At 44.0% G+C, this 26763-nt stretch overlaps 2 protein-coding genes across 2 annotated transcripts; one reads left to right on the plus strand and one right to left on the minus strand.

Annotated features, from left to right (window-relative positions):
• The first annotated feature begins 450 nt into the window (after positions 1–450).
• LOC143316163 (carboxy-terminal domain RNA polymerase II polypeptide A small phosphatase 1-like) lies at positions 451–11782 on the plus strand. Its single transcript, XM_076723926.1, has 7 exons — positions 451–1362; positions 6425–6573; positions 6734–6835; positions 7281–7337; positions 7985–8077; positions 8548–8733; positions 9054–11782. Exons 1-7 carry the CDS (start codon positions 1290–1292, stop codon positions 9180–9182), a joined length of 789 nt encoding a protein of 262 aa, XP_076580041.1. The 5' UTR covers positions 451–1289; the 3' UTR covers positions 9183–11782.
• Positions 11783–12919: 1137 nt separating this feature from the next.
• On the minus strand, positions 12920–26118 carry obsl1a (obscurin like cytoskeletal adaptor 1a). Its single transcript, XM_076723986.1, has 23 exons — positions 25783–26118; positions 24924–25677; positions 23387–23656; positions 22751–23011; positions 22173–22478; positions 21437–21703; positions 21071–21346; positions 20659–20773; positions 20113–20273; positions 19662–19934; positions 19271–19546; positions 18861–19136; positions 18482–18757; positions 18115–18390; positions 17036–17305; positions 16666–16932; positions 15425–15691; positions 15131–15243; positions 14844–14997; positions 14403–14564; positions 13771–13875; positions 13385–13651; positions 12920–13208 (listed from the first exon to the last, which is right to left on the minus strand). The coding sequence occupies exons 1-23, from the start codon at positions 26116–26118 to the stop codon at positions 12928–12930; spliced, it is 6009 nt and encodes a 2002-aa protein (XP_076580101.1). The 3' UTR covers positions 12920–12927.
• Between the last annotated feature and the right edge of the window lie 645 nt (positions 26119–26763).

Here is a 26763-nt window from a genome sequence, read left to right on the forward strand (position 1 = left end):
CTCATTTTTTAGGATTTTTGCAGCAATATGATGAAGTTCTTTGATATTTTAGGGACTTAATTTCGCAAAGTGGTTATTTTATCTTAAATATCTGGTGATCCAAACAGTTTCTGAGCTCACTGTTTCCTGACAAAATGTTCTGTAAAATAAATTATCATCATTGTTATTTACACCATCAGAGAAATCAGCTTTTATTTAGAGCAGGCAAATGACTGCAAAACATTAGCTTAACTCTTTATGTTGCAAACTGCGATCTATGTAGTCTGAAACGTAAAGTAAGCGGGAGGAAAGCCACATCTCCACCGGCAGTCAGACCTCACCCTGCTGCTGTGTTTTAGACGATAGAAAAACACACACATACACACACACACACACACACAAAAAAAAACAAAAAAAAACTGCCCGACAGAAACAGAGACTGCACTTGCGCGACGTTCCCTTGCTGTAGGCAGTTTCAAGGGGGCCCAAACTGGGCGTTTCTTCGCCGCCGCTTGTACAGAAGTTTGGTGTTTGAGAAAGTTTTCAGTAAGTGTGGTCATTACACAACGTCTGTAATGCGATGGAGTTACATTCAATAAGTCGTAAGCACAGTGGAAACTGTGTCATGCTATACTATAATTTTTATTTTGTGAATGCATTGTGGTGCCGCAGGAACAGTCGTTGGCTATAGTTTGTTGGCTTTGCTCGTTAGCATGTAAATAAATTACGCATCATTAATTTAATCCTTATGAGATATGGCGAAATGTTAAAGCAAAATATACAAGATTTACAGTGTAAATGGTGTAATATGTGTCTTTAAGGGGTGTCTAAGAATAGCATATTTGACTAAAATAAGTCCGGTACAGCTAGCTTGCTAGCTTAGCTAAGTTTTGAGTAACTTTGTTGCGGGTTACTTTAAGGGATCATCGTCAAACTTGTAGACGCCAGGAAAGGGAGGGCTGTGAGCGGCCATTCCCTTACTGCGCCACTTTAAGTGAAATGGGCAGCCTTGAAACCTCCATGTTTGTATCTTGAAATTGCGAGCGGAGTTGAGCACCATATTGAATCAAAGTTGCCATCCCCTTGACAAATGTTTTACAACTTCCAGACGTCAAACTTCAGCGGCTTTCCGAGCGGAGAACAGCAGCCGAAGTGTAATGGACGCGCTGTAATCGACTTGTTGCGATGTTCTCCGGGGCGCTTCGGCTTCGTGTTCGTGCATGTTAAGTTGGTTTAATGCGGCACCGAGTCGGCGAACAATCTCTAACTTTAAAGCGTGAGGTCAGCACTCTGGACCAGACCTGGATGTGATGGACAATCCGTCCTCAGTAATCACCCAAGTCAGCCGGGATGAAGAGGGAAATAAAGCCGCAGGAGAGAGGGGTAAGAGCCCTTTATTTCTGTCCCGCTCATGTCAAAAAAAAAAAAAAAAAAAAGTTTTTCAGAGTTCACGATCCTCAACCCAGAAACCACAGAGGGATCAACTTCACTGCAACAAAGCTTTAAAGCCACAATCATAAAATTCACTGCGAGGAAAGTGGACTGGAGACAAGTTGGAGCTCTAAAACTGTCCCTGGCTGCTGTGCAGGTTGTGGCTGCGGCCCTTTGGCCTTTGATTAAAGTAGAGGAAATGACGTAGAAATGGTTGATTAAGATGCCTGTGATACTTTACAGTCTCCACAAACCCACTTTAAATCCTAATGCAACCTTACAGTGATAAAACCTTGCAATGAAAAAAAATAAATATAACCAAATATGTGTAATATTGCCATCAGTGTGATAATCATATGTTGCTATGAGGTAATTTTTTACACACTCTGGTCTTTCTTATTACATCCGAGAAGTGTGTTTTCCACCATGTAACGTTCACAGCTCTCTGTTCACTTACATGTCTGCACCCACAGCAGGGATCTACCACAGAGTGTAAATGCAGGTTACTGAATAATCAGGTGGCCTGGCGGTCATCATCCCTGAGGAGACGCCACCATCTTTCTAGTGTCACTTTCCAGGCTGCGAAGGGTCACACGCGGCGCCGACGACGCGGGGTGAAAGACGCCGGACGGTCCTGCATGATTTGACATTAAAGGATAAGCTGGGATGTCAAGCGGTGGCCTCCTTGGAAATGTGTAATAGCCTAATCTATTACGTAAGCTTGTCCCCGTGCTTTGTGGACACATTAACTCAGTGACACACAGCTGCTGCCTCCAAACATGTTTTGCGCCATCCTGCCCGAAGGGATTGTGACATGGTAAAATTCATCCTTTTTTTTTTTGTAAGCGTGGGCTGAGAAAAGAAAACTTTTGCTTTCAGTTTCAGGTTGCATTTAGAGGATCTGCACAGTTTTGCTTTCGTTGTCGCCCACTGAAGTCAGTGACACTCTTGGCTGAGGGGTTGTGAAGGCACCTGACGAAACGCGCTCTGCCGGCCGAAGCGCTGACTCTGTACCTCAAGGATGCTCATCAGCTCTGCGCTTCACTGCTTACAGTTGTGAGGTGAAGCCTGCAAGTGAAGGTCCGGTCATGCAAGGCCACCTTTAGCCCTGTTGGCAGGGGACTGGTTCACCTGGGCACCTGCAGCCATAACTGTGGAGGTCGTCTGTGATCTTAATCCTGTGCTGTTAGCAAAGCACAAACACGGAGGTCACGTGATGCTGTTCATCCCACGCAAATCTGCACCTCTTTTTTTTCTGCCTCTTTCCTGGTTGAGAGCCATTAATGAAAGTTTTGACAGCAGGCGGAAGCAGAAGTCCAGGAAGCAGAAGTGGATGTCACGCAGAGCCTTGACGTCACATCTGGGGGGACGGTGTGGGTCGATTCGAGTAAAACGCATGTTTAGCTCATCCTGCAAATGCACGAAATATCAACATCGCATGAAGTCCCCTTGTCATACTCATCATCAGAGCTTGAGATGTAGCAAGTGTTTCCCAACTTTGGAGTCAAGACTGAACAAGGTGTTGCTTAACATGCTGGCAGAAAAATTGGAGATCGCTTAGATTGTGCTTTCTGTTGGTAGATAAGCACCGTTGCACATGTGTTAAAGACACTGCTTTCCGTGCGTTCGACATCACAGCAGCCTCAGACGGTGACCAAATTTCAAATGTGACCAAAGTCCAGCTGCCAGAGGTCGAAATGGCCAGCCGTGGGAGTGGAAGTGTTGATTACAGGAAACTGTGGACGCTGTCAGGCCTTCGAATGGATCCTGGACTGAAATGATCTGATAAGCATCTTATCACAAGTGCATAGATGTCATGCAGAGATACGGCAGCATTTGAATTATTAATTTTCTGTAAGTTGTGGGACAGGAGATAACACGCCGCGCTCGGCATTCCTGCCTAATCCACCGGACGTGTTCAGGAAGTAGGTAGAGCTGCATTTAATCTTCCGGCATTCATAATTACACAATGCACAACATGGACCATTTCTGCATTGAAAACCGCTCGACCTGTGTCCTGGGTCGTATCTGAGCTGAGCTGTGCACTGCTCAACAAGACAGCAACTCCCATGATCCCACGCTCCCGCACGACGTCATCAAACGACGTCTTGTTTTCAGTGTTTTGAAGATAAAATGGATGTCAAGAAAATGAATCTGGCACATTTTTTGAATCATCCATTCATCGTTTCAGTCATCTCGCAGCTTCTAAAATATGAGCTGTGCTCCCTCTTGATAGTAAATTGTGTTTCTCTTTGCAGTACATGTAATCTGGAAGCCTATTTAAAGCGCGACACAATTGACTGCAAGCACAGTCCAGCCTTCTCAAGCCGGAGAAACTCACTTCTGCTGCATCATAAAACACATTTATTAGGGCGACACAGCAACAGGCCTTGTCCTTTCGGGGATATTTTCTCAGACTGCCTGCAGTATGTTCCACTCCAGCTCCTTCCTTGTCATCTCCATAATGCCTCCTTTTTTCTGAATTAATGCGCGCTCTGTGTTTTGCGGTCAGCGCCCTGTTCGTCACTTTTCCTGGTGAACGGTGTGTGATGGAATACACCAACGCTGAAGCCAGCGGGGGCACTTCACGTGAGTGAAGGCTGGACATGATAAGGACTGAAGTGGAGGAGTGTGGGATGAAGGGAGTGAAAAAGCAAACAAAGGAGGAAGGAACATAATGAGTGAGGACATGAGGGAGTAAATCACAGCACAAGTGGCTGATGAAGATTCCTTTAGTTCTGCTTTATTACAAATTTCCTCGTCCTCATGCTTGAGGTCATAGTTTTGTGGGTATTAGGCGACGTTATCTGCCAAGAATTAGTCTTACTTTGTCATTTGAGATCACAGTTTCAAGAGAAATGAACAATAAAACGCCTGTTTGCATTCATAAAAGCAGAAGAATGGACACAGATGACACTTCTGAATGAATTAAAAATCTGCCTTCATCTGACGTGAACTCGCCTCCTCCTCCTCCTCCTGCTGCTGCTGCGTTCAAACATGGTGGCGAGCAGCTTCCTCCGCTGATACCCGTCTGTTTCCTCTTCCTGTTTTGGCCCGAGCGCGGCGGAGGCCAGCGGAGGGTCAGCCGGGGTTTGAGTCGGCAAATGCAGTCGGAGGGCACGGCGGAGAGAGAAAGAAAGAGGCGTGAGAGATGCACAACAGAGGCTTGTGTGTTGGTAACCCAGTCACGTCCGGGCAGACGGAGAGAGGGAGTACGGTGCATAAAGAGGCCCAAACAAAGTCGAACGGCAGACAGGAGAGCGGGGAGGAGTGTTGGTCGGAGATCCTGGAGAACTTTGGCCTGACAAACATTTATGAGAGTGGAAATAATCCGTGACCGTCATGAAGTTTAGTGGGAGCGAGGGAAGCGAGCGAAGAGCGCCACGCCTGAAGCTCCTGATGCCACCTTAAAATCCCCTCCTCTGAGAGTCCAGCCAGTCGGCCCGCTGACCTTTCAGGATGACGTCATGAAGATGAAGTCATGAATGACAAAAAGAAGAAGCTGATTTTTGGGCTTTTATTTGTATTTGCCTAAAAGCTCAGGTTCATGTTTAAACGGTGACACTTCCCCCCTCAGTTCAGCCCGACGGGGAGTCTTTGGAAACTTAAGCTCCACTTGAAGGTGTTTGAAATCGAGCTGCAACGATCAGACGATAGAAAACAAAACTCTTCTAACAGTAGAATGTTCCTTTTAGTCGTTTGTTCAGCAAAAGTGCCGAAAACTTCCTTGTTCCAGCTTCTTAAACGTGAAGATTTGATGCTTTCTTTACCACAAGTGAGAGTCAGTAGAGTATCTTTGGATATTTTTGGACAAAACAAGACATTCGTAGATCATCTTGGGCTGCAGGAAACTAAAACAGCGTTATTTTGGACCTTCATGTACTCTGTAACCAACGGTAGAAAATGATTAACAAACTAAACAGAAAAGCTCATTTAACGTAAAGCTCCGAGCTTGAATTGAAGCGATAAAGCAATAAAGAGTGTGAGGACTGAGCTTCATACCTGCTGAGCTGCACAGGTGCACAGCTCCTCCTCTCGTCATTCCTCACTGATTGACAGAGATCAGGGCGTGAGAGCAAAACCTCAGTTTGTCTGGTTCATCGTGTAATTGGCAGGGATCAGTCGGGGCTTATGGTCTTAGAGAAAGCTGCCACAGGCTGAGAAAAAGTCTGACTTCTGATTTTCACTATGTTCGCTTGCGAAGTGTGACAGGAAGACAGGAAATAATCACCCTCCTTCCATTTATTGGACTTTTAACAACTCACTTTGGGTTCAGAAGCGTTCGAAATGGCCATGTGACATCTGCGCTCTTCTGCAATCCACGACAAACTCACGATGCGGAGGTGATGTCTTCATTCATTGGCCGTTTGCTGCTGACATCAGAGATCATTACGCAACAGCTCCTGGCAGGGACGCGTGTCTCCTGGAGGGTTTGTGCACATGACAGAAGTGTGAGGAAAGCTGCTCGATGTGCTTTTTTTTCCTGTTTTCACACATTTGCCAACAAGATGGAGTCACCAGTGAGGTGTTGGTGTGCACTGATTGTGGATAAAGTCACAGCTATTCCAGCTGTTTCTGTTTTGTTTTTAAAGGCTGAAATCTCTTATTAAATGTTAAACATGTTTTACTTAAAATGATTCATCGGTTATTGAAATTTAGGGATGCACCAAGATCAGGTATCAGTCCCAAATATTTGAAGTGAGTATCGGTGACAGTGGGTCTGATTGATGACAGCCTGCACAGTCCAGCATGCCTAGTGCATGATGGGAAATATGGGCTGTCAGTCGAAGTACAGCGGCAGGTACACATGCCTGTCGTGGAGATGCTGACTGCGTCTCTGCGTCCCTGGCTGGTTGGCGAGGATGCTAACGCTGCGTTGGCTAAATATTCCAGAGTTCATCCAAACATCCACCTTTTGTAGCTCCTCAAATATGAGGATTTGTTGAAGTAGCCATTCAGAGTTTTTGCAGACCAGCTTGGTGACCTCCTCCTCCTCCTCCTCCTTCCTCCGCAGGCTCGTCCCCCTCTCTGTCCTCCAAGAAGCCCAGGAGCAGAGGCCTCTTCTCCAGCCTCTTCTGCTGCCTGTGCCGGGAGCAGCCCGAGCCCCCACCGGTCAACAACAACGCCCCCCTGCTGGTGGAAGAGAACGGAACCGTCTCCAAGGTGTGTTTACCTTCGTCTCGCTGCTGGCATTTCTGTCCTGTTTTGACAGCAGAGCAGAGATCAAATCAGTGATGGGTCAGGCCGATTGCAGCTGCAGCCTCTTGCGTCGCGCGCTCTCTGTTTTGACACCTTTCAAATATTCATTCTGTGGTGTTTTTAGATCCAGGTGAAACCACTTCTGCCTCCAGTGAAGTCAAAAGACTCGGGAAAGATCTGCGTGGTTATAGATCTGGATGAGACGTTAGTTCACAGCTCTTTCAAGGTAAGAGGGCTGAAGAACGCTGTTGCATGAATTATCCGCAGCTATGTGCAAGTGTTACCTCATTTCCTTGATGATGCAAGGACTTCGAGATATGAATTGGGCTTTTCTTTTCAGAAGAAAATGACATCCTAACCCTAACCCAATCAGCCCGCCCCCCCCCCCCCCCCAATCTGGTTGTTGTTGGCTTTGACAGTGACATTTCTGTCATCGCTGGCAAATGCCAAATCCAAACTGGCTGGTTCTTAAACCCAGACAAACACAGCCGCTCCTCTGTGTACACACACACTCTGCTGACTGTTTGTCTGTACCTGCATTTGTCCGACAGTGATACCAGTCTGATTTTATATGGTGCAGCGTCTCAGTCCGAGTCGGAAGCTTTCTTGTGACAGCTGACACACTTTTCTGTCTTGTTTGTTAAAATCGACTCTCTGTGTCCTTCCAACAGCCCGTGAACAACGCAGATTTCATCATTCCTGTGGAAATTGATGGAACCGTACACCAGGTAACGGCGGCCTCGCTCAGTAACCTCAGCAAACCTCATTCTCTAACTTGTCATCTGCGCCCTCTGACACGGCAGTCCCCCGCCGTCGCCGTGGTCGGGTGACAGCCGTGCTCTCAACTTCAAATTGCTGAGTGCAGTAGGTGCCGTCGGCGTTTAAGGGATTTGAAGATGGATGCTTGGAGATGGATGACATACCGTGGGTCTGGGCCTGATTCAAGTAATCCAGGATAGGTTTGTTCAGACAAGCAGAGCCTATTCCGGATGACTTGGTTCAGGAACGCTGCCCTCAGCCGCCGACGCCACAGAAAGAAGAAAAAATGGCGGAGGAACAAAGAACAAATCCTGGATTTTACTTCTGGAGCCAAATGTGTGTCTGTCTGTGATATATATGGGTCTACTTAGTTTCCTATGCAAGCCTGAAGCGCCTCTAATGTTTGTAATGCTTTGACTCATATGTCAAACCTGTCGACCACATCCATGTGGCACAGTCCACCCTCAAACTGTCCAGTCATCGTTTGCACAGATAATATCTGACACCAGCAGAAAGCGTCACAGTTCCTCAGGCAGTGAAGGTGTGCAGAAACATGTTTGATTTTGAAGTGGAAGCTGCGCAGGAACCCGGTTTTAAAAATTCCTCTGCACTCCAGGTGTATGTCCTGAAGCGGCCCCATGTCGACGAGTTCCTGAAGAGAATGGGAGAGCTGTTCGAGTGTGTCCTGTTCACTGCCAGTTTAGCCAAGGTGAGAAACGACCGCGGAATCACAGGCTTCTGGGGATGCTTTGTAGAAACTGCACAAGTAACTGAAAGTCAGCCAAAGGATTACTGCGCGAGGACGTGCAGAATAAACAGAGGAGGGCAGGAGAATGCCACAAGTCATTGTTGCTGCAGCTAAGAGGTGTTAAGCGGCTAAATTTGGTGGCAGCTGTTGAGCTTGTTTGTTTAAGAGAGGCAGGTGGCATGTGATTGGCGGAAAGGTCACTGGGCGGAGGCAAGACTGCTGTCACGAAAAGTGACATCAAATGAAAACAATGACATAACATTTCACAATGAGTTGGGTTTGAATGATATCTGTATACCTTCCAGTTCATTCATGTGATTATTATTTCATATTGAACATGTGGTTCTAAAACAAATGGGCAAAAAAAAAAAAAAAAAAAAAAAAAAGATTATTTATCTGCACAGCTGCTCTAACCCATCTGTTAATTTCAGTATGCAGACCCCGTCTCCGACCTCCTGGACAAGTGGGGTGCTTTCCGCTGCCGCCTGTTCCGGGAGTCCTGCGTCTTCCACCGAGGCAATTACGTCAAGGACCTGAGCCGTCTGGGTCGCGACCTCAACAAGGTCATCATCGTGGACAACTCCCCCGCCTCCTACGTCTTCCACCCCGACAACGCAGTGAGTGTCCTCAGACAGCACACACAGCCATGACGGTGACACCTGCTCAGAAACTCCATCGTCTGTTTGTCGTTCACCGGACCTTTTTAGAGTTTTTCCCGCTTTTTTTCTGTAGCCCTCAAAATGTGATTTTTGAGCTCCGTTCTGAGTTATTTTAGAAATCATTCTTGTAGAAATCTGACTTAGCAAATGCTTGTGTTGATTTAGACAACGAAATTGTGCAAAATGATCCACAAACATCCCAAAAAAAAGCCCAGTGGTAGACAGTAAAGAATGGTACATCATGTTGCGTTGTGGCTGATAATTTGCCTTTCGCTCAGGTGCCTGTGGCCTCGTGGTTCGACGACATGTCCGACACCGAGCTGCTGGACCTCATCCCCTTCTTCGAGAGGCTGAGCAAGGTGGACAACATCTACACAGTCCTCAAGCACCAAGGGACCACAAGCTAACAGTGTTCCACTTCTCCACTCAGCTCTGAACAAAAAAAAAAAAAAAACCTAGCGTACAGAACGGAAATACACACACCAGCTATCACCGCCCACCAGAACACAGACTGCTCCACGGAGCATCATCACTGCCACCTTCTGGTCAAACAGAAAACTGCCTGAAATTTGCCTTGTGACTTTTGCCATGAACCGGCTGACGTGAGTGGATGCGCGGATGGATGTTTGAGGACATTTCTGCGGCGTCGCTGAACTCGCAGAAGAGTTAGCAAAGCAGATGTGTGTCGCCGCGGATCCTCTGGACGCAGACTGGGTACCGGACACAGACCTCATGGATTCAGCACTGTGAGCCTCGGATCAGCAAGAATCTCATGGAAAGGAATTTTAGGAAAAGTGCAAATATACCCGTCAGTGAAAGAGCAGATGGTGTATCCGTACTGTAGATGTCTGTGGAGTAGCATTATCTTCATCACGCGCCCTAATGTCATCATTCAGCACACTATGTGTCTGCAGTCAAAAGCGTGATCCTCGGGTGTCATTTTATTTTTGGAGAATCGTGACTGTGTTACGATCAGAGGAGATGTTTTTAAAACCTGAAGTGTGGCTGTAATGTCAGATATGATCGGGGGTTGTTCAATCAACTCGTCGTCCTCCCTTTGAGTTTAGTCCTCTGTTGATTTTAACACGATTTGTGTGCTAAACCCAGCTCAAAAAAACAGCATTGCAAATAATTGGGGATCTGATTTGGTGGGGAAAAATCAATGTAAACCTCTTGAAAATTTGGATTTTTTTCCACTTCAGATTGGTCTAAATCAAAAACAGTTCGCTCCATAAAACAAGCCAGGTCCTGTTAGCACTGGAGCAGATGATGACTGCAGCATTTTCCCTTCAAAGCTGACACTAATATGAATATCAAACCATCTGCGCACGACGGTGAAAGAGCAGCTGCTTTTTCTATTGGACGAGGATTTCCAGCGGTGCTGTAAAGGTTGACGGACGGGCCGTAATGCATTGAATCTGAGCGTCACCAGACGTCCCGAACAGCTGAAGTCCAGAGACAAGAGGACCAGGACCGACTTCTTGGAAATTGTTAATGTTGCGTCAAAGCAGGCGTGTGATCAGTTCAGGTCTTTGTTTTAAACTTGAATCTCGCAGCATTTACAGACTGTCTTTGAATGGTTGTTAAAAAAAAAAACAAAAAGTGACAGTATGACTTGTCTGATTGGTTCTCATAAGCTCCACAATACAATGTTTGGTTTTTTTTTGCTTGTTCTTTTTGTTCCTAAGCGGTACACATGAGCTGGAAACAATTTCAGGACTTTGTCGTAAAACGCGTGCGGAGATGCCACGAGGATGTGCGAGGTGCTGTGCCCGGTGGGAGCACCTTTGAAAACAAAAGGTGGTTTAATTCAGTCCAGATTTAAAGGAGAAATCCACCCTGAAACACTTCAACACTTTAAATACATCTCACACCTCTGGGGGGCCTTGCAGGAAGATAATTCCAGTGCAGCTACGATGGAGCTTAACAGATCGAAAACAAGAAAAATTAAAAAAGTTAAATGTCACGTTCTGTGTTGTCGGAGAAATAAGTTTGTTCCCAGGAGTAGAAGTTTCTCCAAAAAACTGTGTGTAGCTTTGCGAAATGATTTGAGGGTGGAAATATCCTCCAAACTTCATCGAGCACACGGGGTCCTCACTGAATCTGTGTTGTTCTTTTAGCCCCACGTTAGTTGACTCAACCCTCTGTGGTCCAGTCTGTTCTGAGGAGCATCGCGGCCTCTAACAGGCCTTTCAGATTCACGTTCTTGCGTTGACAATAATGTGTTGACACTGATGAATGAAGCAGGATTTGACTAAAAGCCTGTCACAGGCTTGTAATGTGACTTTGCCTTGATGGAGCAGGGGGGACAGTTAGATCCACCAGAGCTATTACGTTACTTTTCTATGTTTAACAAATTGTTGTCAATCAAATTAGCTTGTTCCTTTTCTCAATAATTGCTGATTTTCTTTTTTTTTTTTTTTTGTCCAGGAGTGGTCCTCTGATACAATATTTGTGTTTTGTTTTGTTTTTTTTGCAATTTTCATGCAAGACCTGGTTGTTACCTCATATATTAATCGGTAATATATGGATCTGAAACACCAGCAAACAACTAAAATGATAGCATCGTACTGTTGTAGGCACATAACAGGGTAATTATTTTGATGTTCGTTTCATGTAAGCCATCATCACATCACTCAGTTTAGGTTCAATGCTGATAATTGTGTTTTCTGTTGTTTTTTTTGTTTTTTTTTTTCCAATTCATTGGCAAACAGGAGTATTTATAGCAGCGTTCAGTCATTTGATTACATACACATAAAACAAGTGTTGTGTCACTACGGGGGCCCATTCACTGATACTGTACTTCTTACACATTCAGTAGATATGTATATTTTGTTTTGCACGTTAATAAAGCAAACAAATTTTCATTAATATATGGAATATTCATGTTACTGTACTCATGATTGAATAGATGTAACCTAATTTTTTGACCTGTTATACCAAATTATATATGGACTCTATGTAATAATGCCATTTTTTTCCCCCATAAATGCTAAATGAAAGATGGTCCAAGTGCTGTTTTGTCGAGCATTTCTCCGTTCCATTTGCGTTGTTTTCAGTTTGCAGCGGAATAATATAAATGTTAACAACAATCCCCTTTATCCACGGTTAGCAATGCTACATTAGTTTGGGTTTTTTTGCCAGCAGGAGGCAGCATGACAAGTTGTCCACTGCTGTCTATCAGCTGATGGCTAACCTGTTAGCTAACCCGTTAGCCAACACTTGCCTAGTTAGCCACGCGACTTGCATACACCAAACAATATTAGCATACAGGTGGTTCTGTCGTTGGCGCGTGATGAAGGTAAGTCCTATGTTTGCTCTCATTTTCTCTACAAACACCTGAGGGATATATGTCTTTTAAAGTTGGCTAGGACCGTGAGAGGCTATGGTTTGGTGCAACGCAGGCAGAGTAGAAACGCTTTAACGTTGTTTTTAATCATACCTGACATTAATCAGTTTAAAACCGTGCATCATGGATAATCTCTCACATTGAGTAATCCTGAATTCCCAGAGTTGTAGGAGCTTAATTTACTGCTAAAAATGTAATTTACTGCAGAAAATGTAGCTATCATCATTAGCCTAAATCATCACAGATGGCAGGATATAATGATTACCGTTAACAAACCAGTCTACCAACATTTGATGTGAAATGTCGTAAAGCTTATTATGGCACAAAAGAAGACCAGCAGGAGTATAACAAGCACAGTTGTGCCTCCATCATATGGAAACCATGAGGTAATGTGAGTTTTGATTTCGGCAAATTACAGTGTGAATTATTATAAGGGCCGCCACTGTATTATCTTAATGATAGACTGTCATCTTTACTCAAAAATGTAACCACTGTAACTTTGTTTTTATTGTGGGGAGATTTTCATCAGAATGAGAATACAACTATGTAAAGTCAATTATAAATCTTAATCAAATAAATATCATCTACACTGTAAAAAAAAAAAAAAAAAAGGAGAATAACTTGACTGCAGCAACATGCCTCAGATTTAAAATGCTTAATCTAACGTCACTGAATATCCTTAATTTAAAATAAACTCAGCTCAGGGAAATACAGGCCATCCAGGCAGGACAAATGGATGTCAAAAGGTTTCCGGTGACATGAGCGAGTCCTGTTTTTGCAGTCAGTGTCTTTCTTTCTGTCTCTCAGTGCGTCTCCTTAACGCTGAACGTGGCACTGCTCTTGGCCTTGCCCATGGTGAACTTCACCACCCCGCTCATGTCCACGCTGGTGTTTTTCAGGGTGAGTTTGTAGACCGTCCCGTGGTTTTCCAGGCGGACAAAGGGTCCCGGCTGAAGGGTCTCTCCATTCAGAGTCCAAACAGGAGGCTTGTTTATGGCGACGGACACCTCACACTGGAAAGACGCGGGCTCGGGCTCAGTTACCTCCTCGTCCTCCAGCTCTTTGACTATTACGAGGGCTTGGGCTGCAGCAGCACAGGGGGAAAGACAACTTATCATGGTATGAAAGAAAATTAGTCATTTTCATCCATTTTTATTGCTAAAAACCCATCATATCCAATCACACTTGATAGTTTGGAGTAAGAAAAGTTAAGATATTTGACACAATTTCTGAGAAGCTCTTAGCTCTGTACCAGCTTACCTTCCACCATCAGTTTGGCTTTGGATGTGTGCTCCCCGACCTCGATGCTATAGGTGCCCTCATCCTCCACAGCCACCTGCTGGATCACCAGTTTCAGGGAGCAGCCGTCGGCCAACATTTCCACTCTGTCTGAGGGAACCAGCTTCTTGCCGCCCTTGTACCAGGTGGCGCTGCAGCGAGGTGACGAAGCGGTGCATTCAAGGATCACGCGGTGCTTCTCCAGGGCTGTTCGATCTCGTAGGGGTTTCACAATGGAGACAGGGAGCTCTAAAGTGAGAGGAAGATTTTTTTAGGTTTTCTGTGTGCTGATATGTTAAGCTGTTGACTAACAAACAAACAAACAAACAAACAAAGACAATATATCATCAACTTAAAAATGGACTTACCCTCTACTTCAAGATATGCTGTAGATTCAACATCCCTGGATACAAAGCGGATTTCCCCAGCATCTTCAGCTTTGACATTACACATCAGCAGGAAGTGTTTGGTCCCTGAGGGAGAACAACAGACTGATAAAGTCAAGTCGATCTATTGTGAAGTTGTTCTGGAAGCTAGTGATAGTCTAAAACCGTACTAAGACACTTTATGTTGTTTCTTTTCCTTTGATTTGTCACTTCATACAGGTCTTGCTGTTCCATGTGAGGCCACCAGAGGTCCTCCTTCACCCTGGTGTCTTGTTTACTGGAAGCTTTTTCTTTACATTTGCATGTTATTTATCATTATCTGAAGATGAGATGCTGAGCTTCTGTATTATTTAATGTACATATTGTCATCTTTTCCTTTGACTTTTCCCATGACTTTATTGTTGATTGTTTGCACCTGCCTATTCCAAAGGGGCTGCAGAGTGGCAGGCACTGAGTTTGGACACTGAGACAGACATGTGCTCTCTTATTGTCAGTCCCTTCCACCTTAGTTAGATCTAGGTGCTATTTCAGTGATCAGCATTTTTAATTTATGTCTCTTTCATCTTATCAGACTCACTCAGTCCCATCAGTAATCTACCCCCTCTTTCTCTGACCTTCAGTACGGATCTTGATGGTGCTAGTGGGCCGGATCTTGTGGCTGTCTTTGTACCATTCCCCAGTAACATCCTCCAGAGACACCTCACACATGAAGACAGCGTTCTGGTCCTCCTGAATGTAAAGGTCCTCCAGACCCTGCACTATCTCCAACTCATGCTCTGCAAGGTTAGTGAAGATAACAACAGAAAGATAATAAATGTCTTTATTTGAAGATTTGTTGATATGTTAGGCTGTTTTAGTACACCAACTGTCATTACAGCCTGTCAGTGGTGATATAGCTCAACACACTGTTTCAGTCTCTGCACACACAATATAACATACATCTGAGAGGAGCACAGGAATCACTGTAATCAGCAAATATATGCATTTCATTCTTTACTTTGTTGTTGGAAATATTTATTGGGACGTGTTGTAGCAGCTCCTGTTCAGATACTTACCATAAACCTCCAGTGAACAGGAAGTGTTGATTTCCCCTGTGTCACATGTGTAGGTACCAGAATCAGCCCGGGAGCACTGCATGATCTGACAGAACCGCTTCCGGCCCATGGAGTAGATCCGACAGTTCTTCCCCACCTTCAGCTCCTTCCCGTTCTGATTCACAGAAGCAAAAGGACAACGGTATTTCTCGTGAGCCCGAAACCTTTTCACATCATGTAATTTTTCCGCACTTTGCCAAAACACTGTCAAAAGCAATGAGAGCATTTACTGCATTGGTTTGTCCTACCTTAAGCCATCTGACTTCAATGATTTGCCTGGAGAATTCACACTCCAAAGTGGCGGGAGATTCCTCCTCCACTCGAACATCAGTGAGCGCTCTCAGGATAGACACCGGAGTCTCTGTCCATTTAACAAATCCAATCAGTGTTCCAACAAAATCAAAAATTACACATAATAAAAAAGTCAAAATCTTTCAAATGGACATCAGTGGCTTAAAACATCTGTGTACACTGTGTCTTACAGTGCAGAAAGTCAACATCATGCAAGTATTTGATGACCTTTATGAAAAACAGGTATTTACCTTTGATCGTAAGCCTGGCAGTGGTGCGCACCCCTTCAGCCGAGAAGACGATAGTGCCTGTGTCCTCCAGGGTGAGGTTGGACAGGGTGAGGCTGTGGACTCGCCCATTGGTGCTCACCCGCCACTGGTTATTCGGTTTCACCCTGATGCCATCTTTCTGCCAAATTCCCTCCACATCTGTGTGGGAGAGCTCCACCTCGAAGGAGGCAGTCTCTCGTTCAAAGGTTTCTTGGTCAGTTAGGCCCTTACGGATGGAAATTTTACGGGCTGGGTGGGAAAAGATGAAGGAGAGGAGCGTTTTGTAAATACATACAATAATTTGCTTCTTCTCAGGAATGGTGTCAGAATTTAATGACACCATCCAGATATTAAAAAAAAGGTGCATTTGAAGGATGAATCCTGGGAAAAATGTAAAAAATCTGGCAAAATTGTACATTGAATATCATAATTTTAAATATAATCATGGCTTATCATTTACACTTTTGCTGTACATTGAAGGAACTCTGTGTTTCAGGGACAACAAAAGGTGGTTCAAATTTAGACCCAGCTCAGTTTATCACATTACAAAAACAACACCTACAGGAGCTCTATCACAGTGTCACTCAGTCCACCATTGTATAACAGCATGGCTGTGATTCAAAAACCTTTTCACACATACAGGTCTAGCCCTGCTATTCTTAGTATCTTTCTGCACTGTGACATACTGTGAAAAACACCTAAAATAAGTACTGTCCTTTGGTTTCCCAGAAATCATCTGCATGAGATAAGATTCCAGTACACTATACTGACTACTGAATAAGTCCTGCTTATTTTAAAGTTCTCCAAATGTAAGAAAGAATTTGAAAATAGTGTTTTGGATAATATGTGTTTTCATGGTGAAATGATTCATTTATTAGTCTTGTCAGTCCACAGAAAATGAATGTTGATGACTGATTAAACATTGAGGTCATTTATAAAGCAAAAATGCAAAATATCTTTAGATACTATTTTATCAAATGTCAGCATATGTGACTTTAATCTGTTGTATATAACTGCAAATTGCATACCTTTTGGTGATTCAAACTGAATTAAATGCCTTTAAGGAATCTACTGTGTCGCAGAGGGAGATTATTAGATGTCTGTGCCAGTAAATGTTCAAGTGTATGAGATAGAGAAAATCCTCAAAATGAAGTGAGTCTTTATCCTGGACAGTATTCTCCACCCCACCCCACATTGTCCACACCCCACCTCGCACTGCTTACGTTCTACATTGAGCTTGACCTGCGTCCGGTCATGTAGAGTCTCACAGCGATAGGTTCCCCGGTCTGACAGTGTCAGGTTTTGGATGGTCAGGCTCCGTATACAGCCATTTTGGGCCAGCTTGTGTCGAGAACTGGGCAGGATGACGACCCCTTGCCTCATCCACTGGACCTCTCCTGTCTCAAGGCTGATCTCTGTCTCCAGGGTGGCCTCGCCAAACTCTTCTGCCATGACAGCTTCCATTTTCTTAGTAAACATGACCTGAGCCTCTAAACATGAATGAAGATAGAGAGAAATAAAGGTTACAAGGAACTGCTGTTAATTCTGGTAATGCACTGTATCCTCTCTTTTCCCTTCATTATATGGTCTTACCCTGAACTTTGAGGCTGGCTTTGCTTATTTGTCCCTCAGCCTCTGCTGTAATCTTCGAACAGTCCAACATCTGGCACTTCTTGATCACCAAAGTATGGCACAGGCCATTCTGATTTGCCTGAAAACGATCACCCAGGGTGATGGCCTCATTGTCCATTAGCCATACCAACTGAACATCCTCAGGGGAAACCACACACTTGAAGGTGGCATCTTCTCCCTCAAGCACAGTGGTATTGTGGAGCTCTGTAAGGAACTCCACCACTCGAGGCACTGAAGAGACATAATAAATTTCATGAACCTGCTCCCTTGTGCAAGAAAAGACAGAAAATCTGAGTCCAGGCATACTTACTCTCTACTCTCAGCGTTGCCACAGTCTGGTCATCTCTGGACTCACAGGAGTACTCCCCAGCATCCTCTCTGGTTAAACGGTGGATAGTCAAGCTTCGCTCAACTCCATCGGCCCGAATAGAAAACCTTCTGCTTGGAACCACCTCCACGCCGTTCCTCAGCCACTGGACATCTGCTTTTGGTTTGCATACTTCACACCGAAGGGTCACCATACCATCAGCGTGGGCGACTGTGTCTCGCAGCGGCCTCATGAACCTGACTCTCATTTCTGTGATGCAAAAAAAATCAAGATTAATATGGCTTTTCAGTTCAAACTGAAGTTTTCAACAATGTTATCAGATGACAAGGTGAAATTGAAATTTCAACCTTTCACCAGCAAGCTGAAGTGGATCTGGTCTGTGTTGACATCGCAGGTGTATTCGCCAGCATCAGAACGCCTCAAAGGCTCGATGGTAAGGGTGCGTTCATGACCCTCCATGAGTGCCCGGAAACGTTCACCTTCAACGGGTGTCCAGTCTTTCAGCCAACGCACTAGAGCACTTTCCTTGGACACGTAGCTTGTCAAGGTCACGCTCTCTGCCTCGTAACCCGTTATGACAATGTCATCCTTCTTGTTCACAAACATCACTGGAGGCTCTTGGGTGAAAAAAGAAAGAGCCAAATATAAGGTAATCTTGCTAATGTATAGATAATCATACCTCTGATGACATTGCTGTGATGTAAAAACTTACCTTGAATCTTGACAACGCTGGTCATCTTGTCACCAACAGCATCACACACATATTTCCCAGAATCTGAGGGTTGGACGTTTGAGATGATGATTTTCCTCAGGGTGCCGTAGCTCTCAATGTAGGTACGAGAATCATCGGTAAGCAGCCTGTCATTGCAGTACCACTGGACAGGGGCGTTGACACGGGACACTTCACAGGCCAGGATCAGGTCATCTCCTGCCACCATTTCCTGGTAGTCAGTGTCATTTGAATTGCCCACAATTGTCACTGGAGGCTCTAAGGTAAAGGGGAAGAGATGGATGATTTATGTAAGGAACAGGTTTAAGCCAAGTCCTTCAACTGATTAAATTTACTAAATCAGTTGTACCTTCTACTGTAACCTGGAAGCTGATACTGTCATCTCCGACATCCAGAAAGTACTCTCCTGAGTCTCCAAGTTCAGCATTTAGGATGACCAGTGAGCGGAAAGTGCCTTCCTCCTCTTCACAATACCTTTCATTTCCCGCAATACGACAGTTGTCTTTGTACCATTTGGCGACAGCATTGGCCCTGGAGAGCTCACACTCCAGCACAATATCATCAGAAATCAGGGATTTAAGATCTGTCTTAATCTCTGACTTTCTTAGGATCTTCACCGGAGGCTCTGATGATGCAGAATTACATGTTGACACTCAATATGACATGATGGTGCTGTTTAAAATCCCATTCTGGGACAGAAATCATCTCCAACGCTGCTTGCTTCTTACCTGAAACTTTGACCTCGAAATCAAGCTTGGCATCAACAGCATCACAGGTGTATTTCCCAGAATCCTCTGGGGTGGGAGAGTGGATGGTCAGACGATGGACGAGCCCATCCTCTGTGAAGGTGACATTACTGCTTTCTTCTATTTCTCTGCCATTTAGCCACCACCTGACTTCAGCACTTGGCCGGGACACCTCGATCTCCAATATGATTGGTTGGCCAGCAAAACTCTCCAGTTTGTCAGGCATGTTTTGGGGACGAGAAAGCGTCACTGGTGGCTCTAAATTCAAATGAGGAATAAAGTCATTAAAAATGAAAAAATCATAAATGAGAGAATTGCTATCAAAATAATATAAATTTGTTTAGTATCCATTTATCATGATGCTAAATAGTTATTTGTGTCGTAATTCTTACCTGTAATAGTCACCAGGAAGGCCACAGAGTCATCCTCAGTGTCACATACATACTCCCCTGTATCGTCCACAGTGGTTATGGGTATAACCAGCCGACGCTGGGCCCCATCCACCTCCAGGATCATGTTTGGACCCTCCTCTACCTCCAAGTTGTCTTTGTACCAGTGGACAGGGGCGTCGGCCTGGGAGATCTCACAGCTGAGCTCCAGCCTCTCAGAGGCCAAATGAGTCAGTTCCAGTTCTGACTCACTGGGGGAAATGATTCTTACTGGTGGCTCTGGGGCAGGCAGAGGATGGTTAGATAACCTTTTAAATACTTTAGAGATTCCACACATTTGTATTAGCTGTATGGTATAATCAAAAGTGAGCACTAAGGGAAATTTCAGTCTTACCCTTGACAGTGAGCTGGAAGAAGACAGAGTCTCCGTCTGTTTCGCACACATACTCTCCGCCATCCTCCACCGAGCTTTTGAAGATGGTCAGCCTCCGATAAGGACCCTCAGATATCAGCTGGACATTGTCGCTTTCCTCTACCGCCTGACCATCCTTGAACCAATGAACTTTCCCAGTGGTACGAGACAATTCGCACTGCAGGTGAATCTCCTCTGAGATATAGCTCTCCATCACAATATCCTCCTTAGGTTCCACAATCATCACTGGAGGCTCTGTGTTTGTAGTTCGAGGAAGTAGAGTGAGGTCAGAGTTTTAACATGGCACCTTTAATCTCATCTCTTTATTTTTCGATATTAATGAGATGTTACGTACTTTGTTTTACTAAATAAATCTACTCTATGTGTCTTGAAACACGACTTGCGCCAACAATAGACAAGAAGTTCCCTGTACCTCTGATATCAACAGTGAACTTCATGCTGTTGTTTCCCGCCTGACAGGTGTAGCTGCCAGCATCTGAGGTTTCTGCAGAGCGGATGATCAGCCTCCTCATGGTTCCCTCTGCCTGCAGAGTGATGTTGTCACTGGGCTGGATTTCACAGCCGTCCTTATACCTGAGACACACCAAAGACACAGAACTGCAAAACACTATCTCAAAGGGAAAATGAAATACTAAATAAAAGAAATCAAGACTGCAGATGAAAGTGTAAATAAACTGAAAGCCTTTCTTTCCAGTAGTGGCTTATGTGTTGTAGAAGTAAATTTATTGCCATGTATGGGCTACTTCAAGGAACATTATCTCTTCTATGGTCTGTGTGAACTTTGACATGTACATTTGTTCAGTGTTCAGTAATTTACCACGTCAGACCTCTCAGTGCAATCACTTCAAACACTTAAAAAAAAAAAGAATAATTAAAAAACAGAGCATAGATAGAGGCACCTGTTGATTATTTTTCCTTTTTCTTTTTTCTAACAGGATTTCAGTTCCCATCGTCTTACCACATGACTTCAGCATCGTCTGTGGAGACATGACAAAGTAGCACCACAGGGTCCAGCTCCATGCTGCTCTTATGGAGCTCCTCCTTGGGGACCGGATGGAACTCCACAGGAGGACCTGAAAAAAACGAACAAAGAGGTATGGATGTCAACAGCTGTCACACAAAGTACAAGAGGATAATCTTGCCTCCTTGAAATTAGAAATAGTCTTGACTATAATTTGGTTTAATCATGACACCAAACATGGATTAGTGTGGCTTTGTGGCTTTACACTTAAATCATTATAAAAACAATAAAACCTTTAAAGAATATACTAATTTGACTAAACTGGATTCAGCATTTTCTCTAGTTGCACTCTGAGTTCTTAAATATATCCAAAAGCCTGAAACTGATCAGTTTTTCAAAAACCTTTTACCTGCAATGTCCACTTTGAATTTGATGACGTCTCCTGAAGCTTCACATGTATAAACTCCAGCATGAGATGCATCAGCTGATTGAATCACAATCCTCCTCATGTTCCCATCTGATTGGATGTTGAGACCATCAGCCACTTGGAGCTCCTTGCCATCTTTGAACCAGGATACTTTTGCGAAGGGGTGGGAGACTTCACAGTAGAGCACAATGGCATCACCAATGTCCACCCTCTTATTGGTGTCTAAGTCTGACAGAGGGCTGAATTTTACCACAGCAGCTGCAAAGAAATAAACACAGAAAATAAACTCGAAAGAAATGCATCCATCACATGATGAATTTGACAGAAATAACTGACTTCTACACCTACGTTTAACCTTGAGCACAGCTGAATCCCGGACTCCGTTGGCTATGAATGTGACCTCTGCTGTGTCCTCCGCAGAGCGAGTTTCACGGATAACCAATGAATGCTTTGTTTGAGACTGTTGTATTAAATATCGTCCACCGTGCTGCAGTTGAGCACTATTCAGAAACCAGGTTCCAACCATTGTAGCAGACAATTCGATGGAGAAGTGGGCGTCTTCTCCTTCCACAACCTCACAGCCTTTAAGGCAACTGCAGATCTTTGGTCCGGGAACTAAGGAAAATGGAAAAAGAGTCAATAAAAAATTCTGTGTTCTGTATATCATTGCTGTCCATTTTCAAAGCAGTTTTGTCTTCCTGGTAGGCGTCGGTTTCCACTGATAATCAATGATGGTTTTGTTAAAATTGCATAATCGCTGTTGTGAGCAACAAACTTTTCCTTGTCTGAGATTTTATTCAGCAACTGAACAGCAACTTTTTAATCATAGAACCTACTGATTTCACCATGTATGTTTCACTCATCTTTCATATGACTCAAATTGCACTTATGTAGGTGCTGTCATTTCTTTGTGCATCTGTCAACATGTAAGCCAATGCTTAAATAGCTGTGAAACGCCAATATCTGCTATGATTTATATATGATTTCAGTATATATTAGCCAGGTTCTATTTACTATGTTTGGACAACGTGAAGATTGCATAGGATAACACATGTACGATTGTACCCCACAGTAAGTTCCTCACCCAGATGGACGGCTTTGGGAAACTCCACATGGCCACTTCGCCCATACTTGTTGATGCAACAAACACGGAACCGGTAGTCGCCTTCATACTGTACGCTGTCGCCGGTAACCTCAGCTGATGTGGCGGTCTCCGAGGTGAAGCACTTCTGCCACTCTTGGGAGCCCACTTCCTGTCTCTCCACGACGAAGATGGATCGGGTGGATGTCTGGCTGTTGGGGGCAGGAACCCAGGTGAGCAGGACGCTGTTGGGTCGATCTATGTCCATTTTGATTCCCACAGGGCAGATAGGAGGGCAATGTCTTGTAGCTAAAAGAGGGAAAACACAAAAAATATAATGGGTATGAATATGCTAGTAATGTAAGCTCAATGTGCCCTAAACTGAAGAGATTAAATATCATTAACAATTTTAGACCCTTGTATGCAACGTTAATCAACAAAATGTCGCATGGGGTCTCAGAAGGACAATTCACATTACACATTCACAATCACATTTCACAATAAAAGCATGCTTAAATTATTTGCAAGCCAGTTCTGGAAACTGTGAAACAAACATATGCAATAGTGTTTCCAAAATGTACCTTTGACCTTGAGACGTGATGAGGTCTTGGATCTTCCTGCGACAAACGTCACTACCCCCGAGTCTTGATAGGCCACGTTGACAAAGACCAGAATGTGAGTTTTGCCAAAAGACTTCAGGATTGTCTGGTGAGTCTCATGAAGCTTAAAACTGTCTTTGAACCAGTGGATCTCCATGTCATCATTCTCCACCTCCACACAGAACACAGCATTCTCACCCTCCAGGACCTCCAGCTTTCGGGGAAGTTTTCGAACAATAGTACCTGGAAGTGGAAAAATGATTGTGTTTAAACTCATTTGTATTGTTTTTTTTTTTTTTGTTAGACTTGACGTTCCACTCGTGTTCAGCATTCAGATGAAAGATTTACAATTTTACATCAAGCTGCCACATTTCTCAAATGGAAATTATTTAAAGCAAGCTTAAGAGCTGTTGTAGCTAGTTTTCCCTTTTATCTGCCCAACACTTGTCAGCAGATGAAGTATTTTCCTCTTATGTCCCAAAACAAAAAGTAATAAATAGTGAGCCTTTCTGGAGCTTGAAAATGTAGCATCTAATCTATATGTATGAAGTGATGCAAATGATAACTTACCTTTAGTTCACAAATCTAAAATACTGCATGCCCACATTCAGTGCATACCTTTAACTGATAGCTCTGCAATGCTCTTTGCTCCATCTGGCATCTCACAGAGATACACTCCATCGTCGTCTGTTCCAACATCATGGATGGTCAGTCTTCGTTTGGTTCCTTTCTGCTCCATCCCGTATTTACTGCTGGGCATCAGCCGCTGGTCCTCCAGGTACCAGGCAGATGGGATCGACTCGTCGGGTACCTCGCACTCCAGCACGGCAACATCCCTTTCCCTCACCTCTATGTCCTTTAATGGACGTCTGAACCGCACAGCTGGGCCTGAAGTACAGGGGAAATGTAAGGTATGTTTATAGCGATAGCACCTTGATGAATATGTTTTACGGTTGTCAGTCATGGCTTAATTTGACAGAAATAAATGTATGTACCGTATATGTTCAGACACCTGGACAAAGCTTTATGGGGATTATTAAAACACAAAGACAAGACTGTTTTTCAGTGTTACAATGATAACTGTAAATGTAGGTCAGTGATTTCAATAGATTTTAGCTTTTACTGCAGTATTTTTGACTAAGACTTCTCTTGTTGCCCAATTTGCACACCTGTTGCAGTCGTCCTCCTGTGAAAAGGAAATGACTAGAAACTGCAAAAAACTGTCTCATCAAAACAAACACGCTCACTCTTTGAAACACTTCAAACACCACGTGAAGTAATTAGTCGCAGTGAGTGAAGAATGTGTTGGATCAGTTTTTAATTAACAATTTGATAACATCTATGTTTCATTTTTCAGAAAATAACTTCCATCTTATATTAAACCACTATTTCAGGTGATACATTTTTTTCATTTAAGTACAAACTTGAAGTTCACTTGAATCTCTTGGGCCACCACTGAATACTGTTTGAGCAGTGCTCAGTCACTGTAATGTTATCTCAATGTTATCTGTGTGTTAGGGACTGGTATGTTGACCCCAAGACTAAACTGCCTCTTATGATAGAGGCAGCTGGCATAGTGCACTGTGCATATGAAAAGGTTTGTGACCCTGACAATTATCTGCCCATTATGAAGGGATTAGGACAAAATGATTAGCCACTTTAAAAGTTGATGCCATGCATTTCAACAACACACACAAAGCAATTAGCCCTCTCAAGTGTAGCTTATGACCTCATGTGGTTGGATGCATCAGTGACATAATGATTCATTCATTTGGACCTTTCTGTCTTTGGAAGATTTACTTACAGGAATAGAAATTAAACTGGCACAGAATTTCTTGCAATGTGTTTTGTTACTTGCTCTTTCCATTGTTGTTTGGCATGATGATGATTTCACTTGTGTTCAGCATCTTCATTTGTAAATTAGATTTTTTTTAAGATGTAAATGCACTTAAGATGATTCACTTCAGGATTTTTGTAACAATTGTGTGGTGTTGGTAATATTTCCATCGGCTTTCCATCCATCAAGCAAACCATTGGCATTTTCAACAATGTTATACACAATTTCAAAGATGTCACATTTAGAAATCTATATGTTTTGCCAGTTAGAATTGCAGTAAAAGCAGATTTTCTGAAAGCACTCTGAGGTAACTCCTACCTTTGACAGACAGGTGAACGGCGCTGAGGGTGTTTCCAAGAGCATTTGATGCTGCACACACATACAGTCCTGTATCCTGCACTTTACAGTACAGAACCTTCAGTGTGTAGTAGCCTTCTCTGTCCTCAAATATCAGATGACGCCTCCCAGGCTCTAGGGGAACCCCATCTTTTTTCCAGATGATCTCTGGCTTGGGCTTCCCCGTCACAAAGCAGCGAAACTTGGCATGTTTCCCCTCCGCCACTGCAAACTTCTTGGCTTTTGAAGCATTGACAGCAAGGTCCTCTGTAACCCTTGACAAACTGAGCCTCCCGCCCCTGTGCTTTGGTGACCACTGGCTGTTAGTCTGACCATTTGAGGACATTTTACTCTCCTCTCGATCCGGCACAGGTTCAACAAGAAGGACTGCCCCTGCCAAGGCCTCACCATGGCAGTTGGTGGCCCTGCAAGTGTAGACGCCTTTGTCTGGCATGCGCGTCCTGTAGATCTTGAGCTGGAACCAGCCACCATCTTGATTGCTCACACTGAAGTGTGCACTCTCGAAGATGTCGTTCAGCTTCTTCCCATCTTTCTCCCATGTCACCTCGGGTAGGGGAGTGCCCCAGATTTTGCAGGAGAACGCGGCATCTTCTCCCCGATCAACGCGTAGAGAGAGGGGCTTGATGAGGAATCGAGGTTTATCATCGGACATTAAATCAACTTCTTCCTGTTTATTACTATTCGTGCTATTCCACTTGAGCTCTCCGTTCCGCCCCTCTTCATTTTCTTTCGCGCATTCACCATTTTGCACTGTGCAGTAGCCATTCAACTGTCCTCCGAATTCTCCGTGTTCTCTCGTTGGTTGGTTCACACCATTGACCACGAATTGCCTTTGCACCCCTTCCCGTGGCGGGGCCTCCCCTTCCACTTTGAGGGAGGCTGCTGCATAGGTTTCACCGATGCTATTTTTGGCCTTGCAAATATACTGGCCAGCATCCTGGGGAGTCACACCAGTAATGGTCAGCAGGTAAGCTTTTCCCTCCTCAGAGAGCTTGTAGTGCCCTTCAGACAAGATCTGGACATTTTTACGCTCCCAGATCACATCAGGACGAGGGTCCCCATCAATTTGGCACCTCAGTGTGGCGTCTGTACCACACTGTGCCACCACTGGGCGTGGGTAGCCCAAAACACGGGGAGCTCCTCCAAAAATATCCATGATGGTGTCACCCTCTCTCTTGTTTGAATGAACTAAAGGCTGTTGTTGTAGGATCTCCTAGATTCACACCTCTTATCTTTGGTGAAGGAGCTGGAAGATAAAGAAAATGTATCATTCAGTGGGCAGTCAATTTCAATACAAACAAAGACCCACACTGAACAACTGCAGGGTTTTCCCAGACTTCTTGACTGTGTAGAAACCTAAAGTGACAGAAAACTCCAACATAATATTGGTTGGAGTGGAGTTTTCTTGCTTTGACTGTTGTGACACAATGTAAATTTCTGTTTCCACCTGACCCAAACCCAGTGAGTGCATGTCACATGTGACATACTTTTGAGAGGAAATCTCAAATGTGCTTTAAAAGGTCTACTTTTTGACTAGGAAACAGATTCAATGCAGAGAATTGTATTTGAAAGTTTCAAATATTCAGAATACCATGTCTTGTTACCAAGGCTTAACTGAGGTTGATTACAGTGTTTATCACATGCTTAGTGGTTTAGTAAAATAGGTTTTAAGCAAATGTAAAGCACTCGTGGTTCTCACAGCTGGTGCTGTAACTCATTGAAGAGTGTATTTATAAAGTAGTCTGTCCAAAAAAAGACACCAGAGACCATGTGTCAAATAGCACACAAACTGTGCAGGAAC

The sequence above is a fragment of the Chaetodon auriga genome, chromosome 23 (assembly GCF_051107435.1).
Source record: "Chaetodon auriga isolate fChaAug3 chromosome 23, fChaAug3.hap1, whole genome shotgun sequence".
In the NCBI taxonomy this organism is placed as follows: domain Eukaryota; kingdom Metazoa; phylum Chordata; class Actinopteri; order Chaetodontiformes; family Chaetodontidae; genus Chaetodon; species Chaetodon auriga.

Excerpts from the sequence above, each read along its gene's own strand:
- LOC143316163 (XM_076723926.1), top strand. The coding sequence starts at position 1,290 with ATGGACAATCCGTCCTCAGTAATCACCCAAGTCAGCCGGGATGAAGAG. Across the intron at positions 1,363-6,424 it reads TAAAGCCGCAGGAGAGAGGG|GCTCGTCCCCCTCTCTGTCC; the intron begins GTAAGAGCCCTT and ends CTTCCTCCGCAG. Across the intron at positions 7,338-7,984 it reads TTGATGGAACCGTACACCAG|GTGTATGTCCTGAAGCGGCC; the intron begins GTAACGGCGGCC and ends TCTGCACTCCAG.
- obsl1a (XM_076723986.1), bottom strand. The coding sequence starts at position 26,118 with ATGGATATTTTTGGAGGAGCTCCCCGTGTTTTGGGCTACCCACGCCCA. Across the intron at positions 15,692-16,665 it reads GGTCAAGCTCAATGTAGAAC|CCCGTAAAATTTCCATCCGT; the intron begins GTAAGCAGTGCG and ends TTTCCCACCCAG. Across the intron at positions 15,244-15,424 it reads TGCCAGGCTTACGATCAAAG|AGACTCCGGTGTCTATCCTG; the intron begins GTAAATACCTGT and ends TTAAATGGACAG.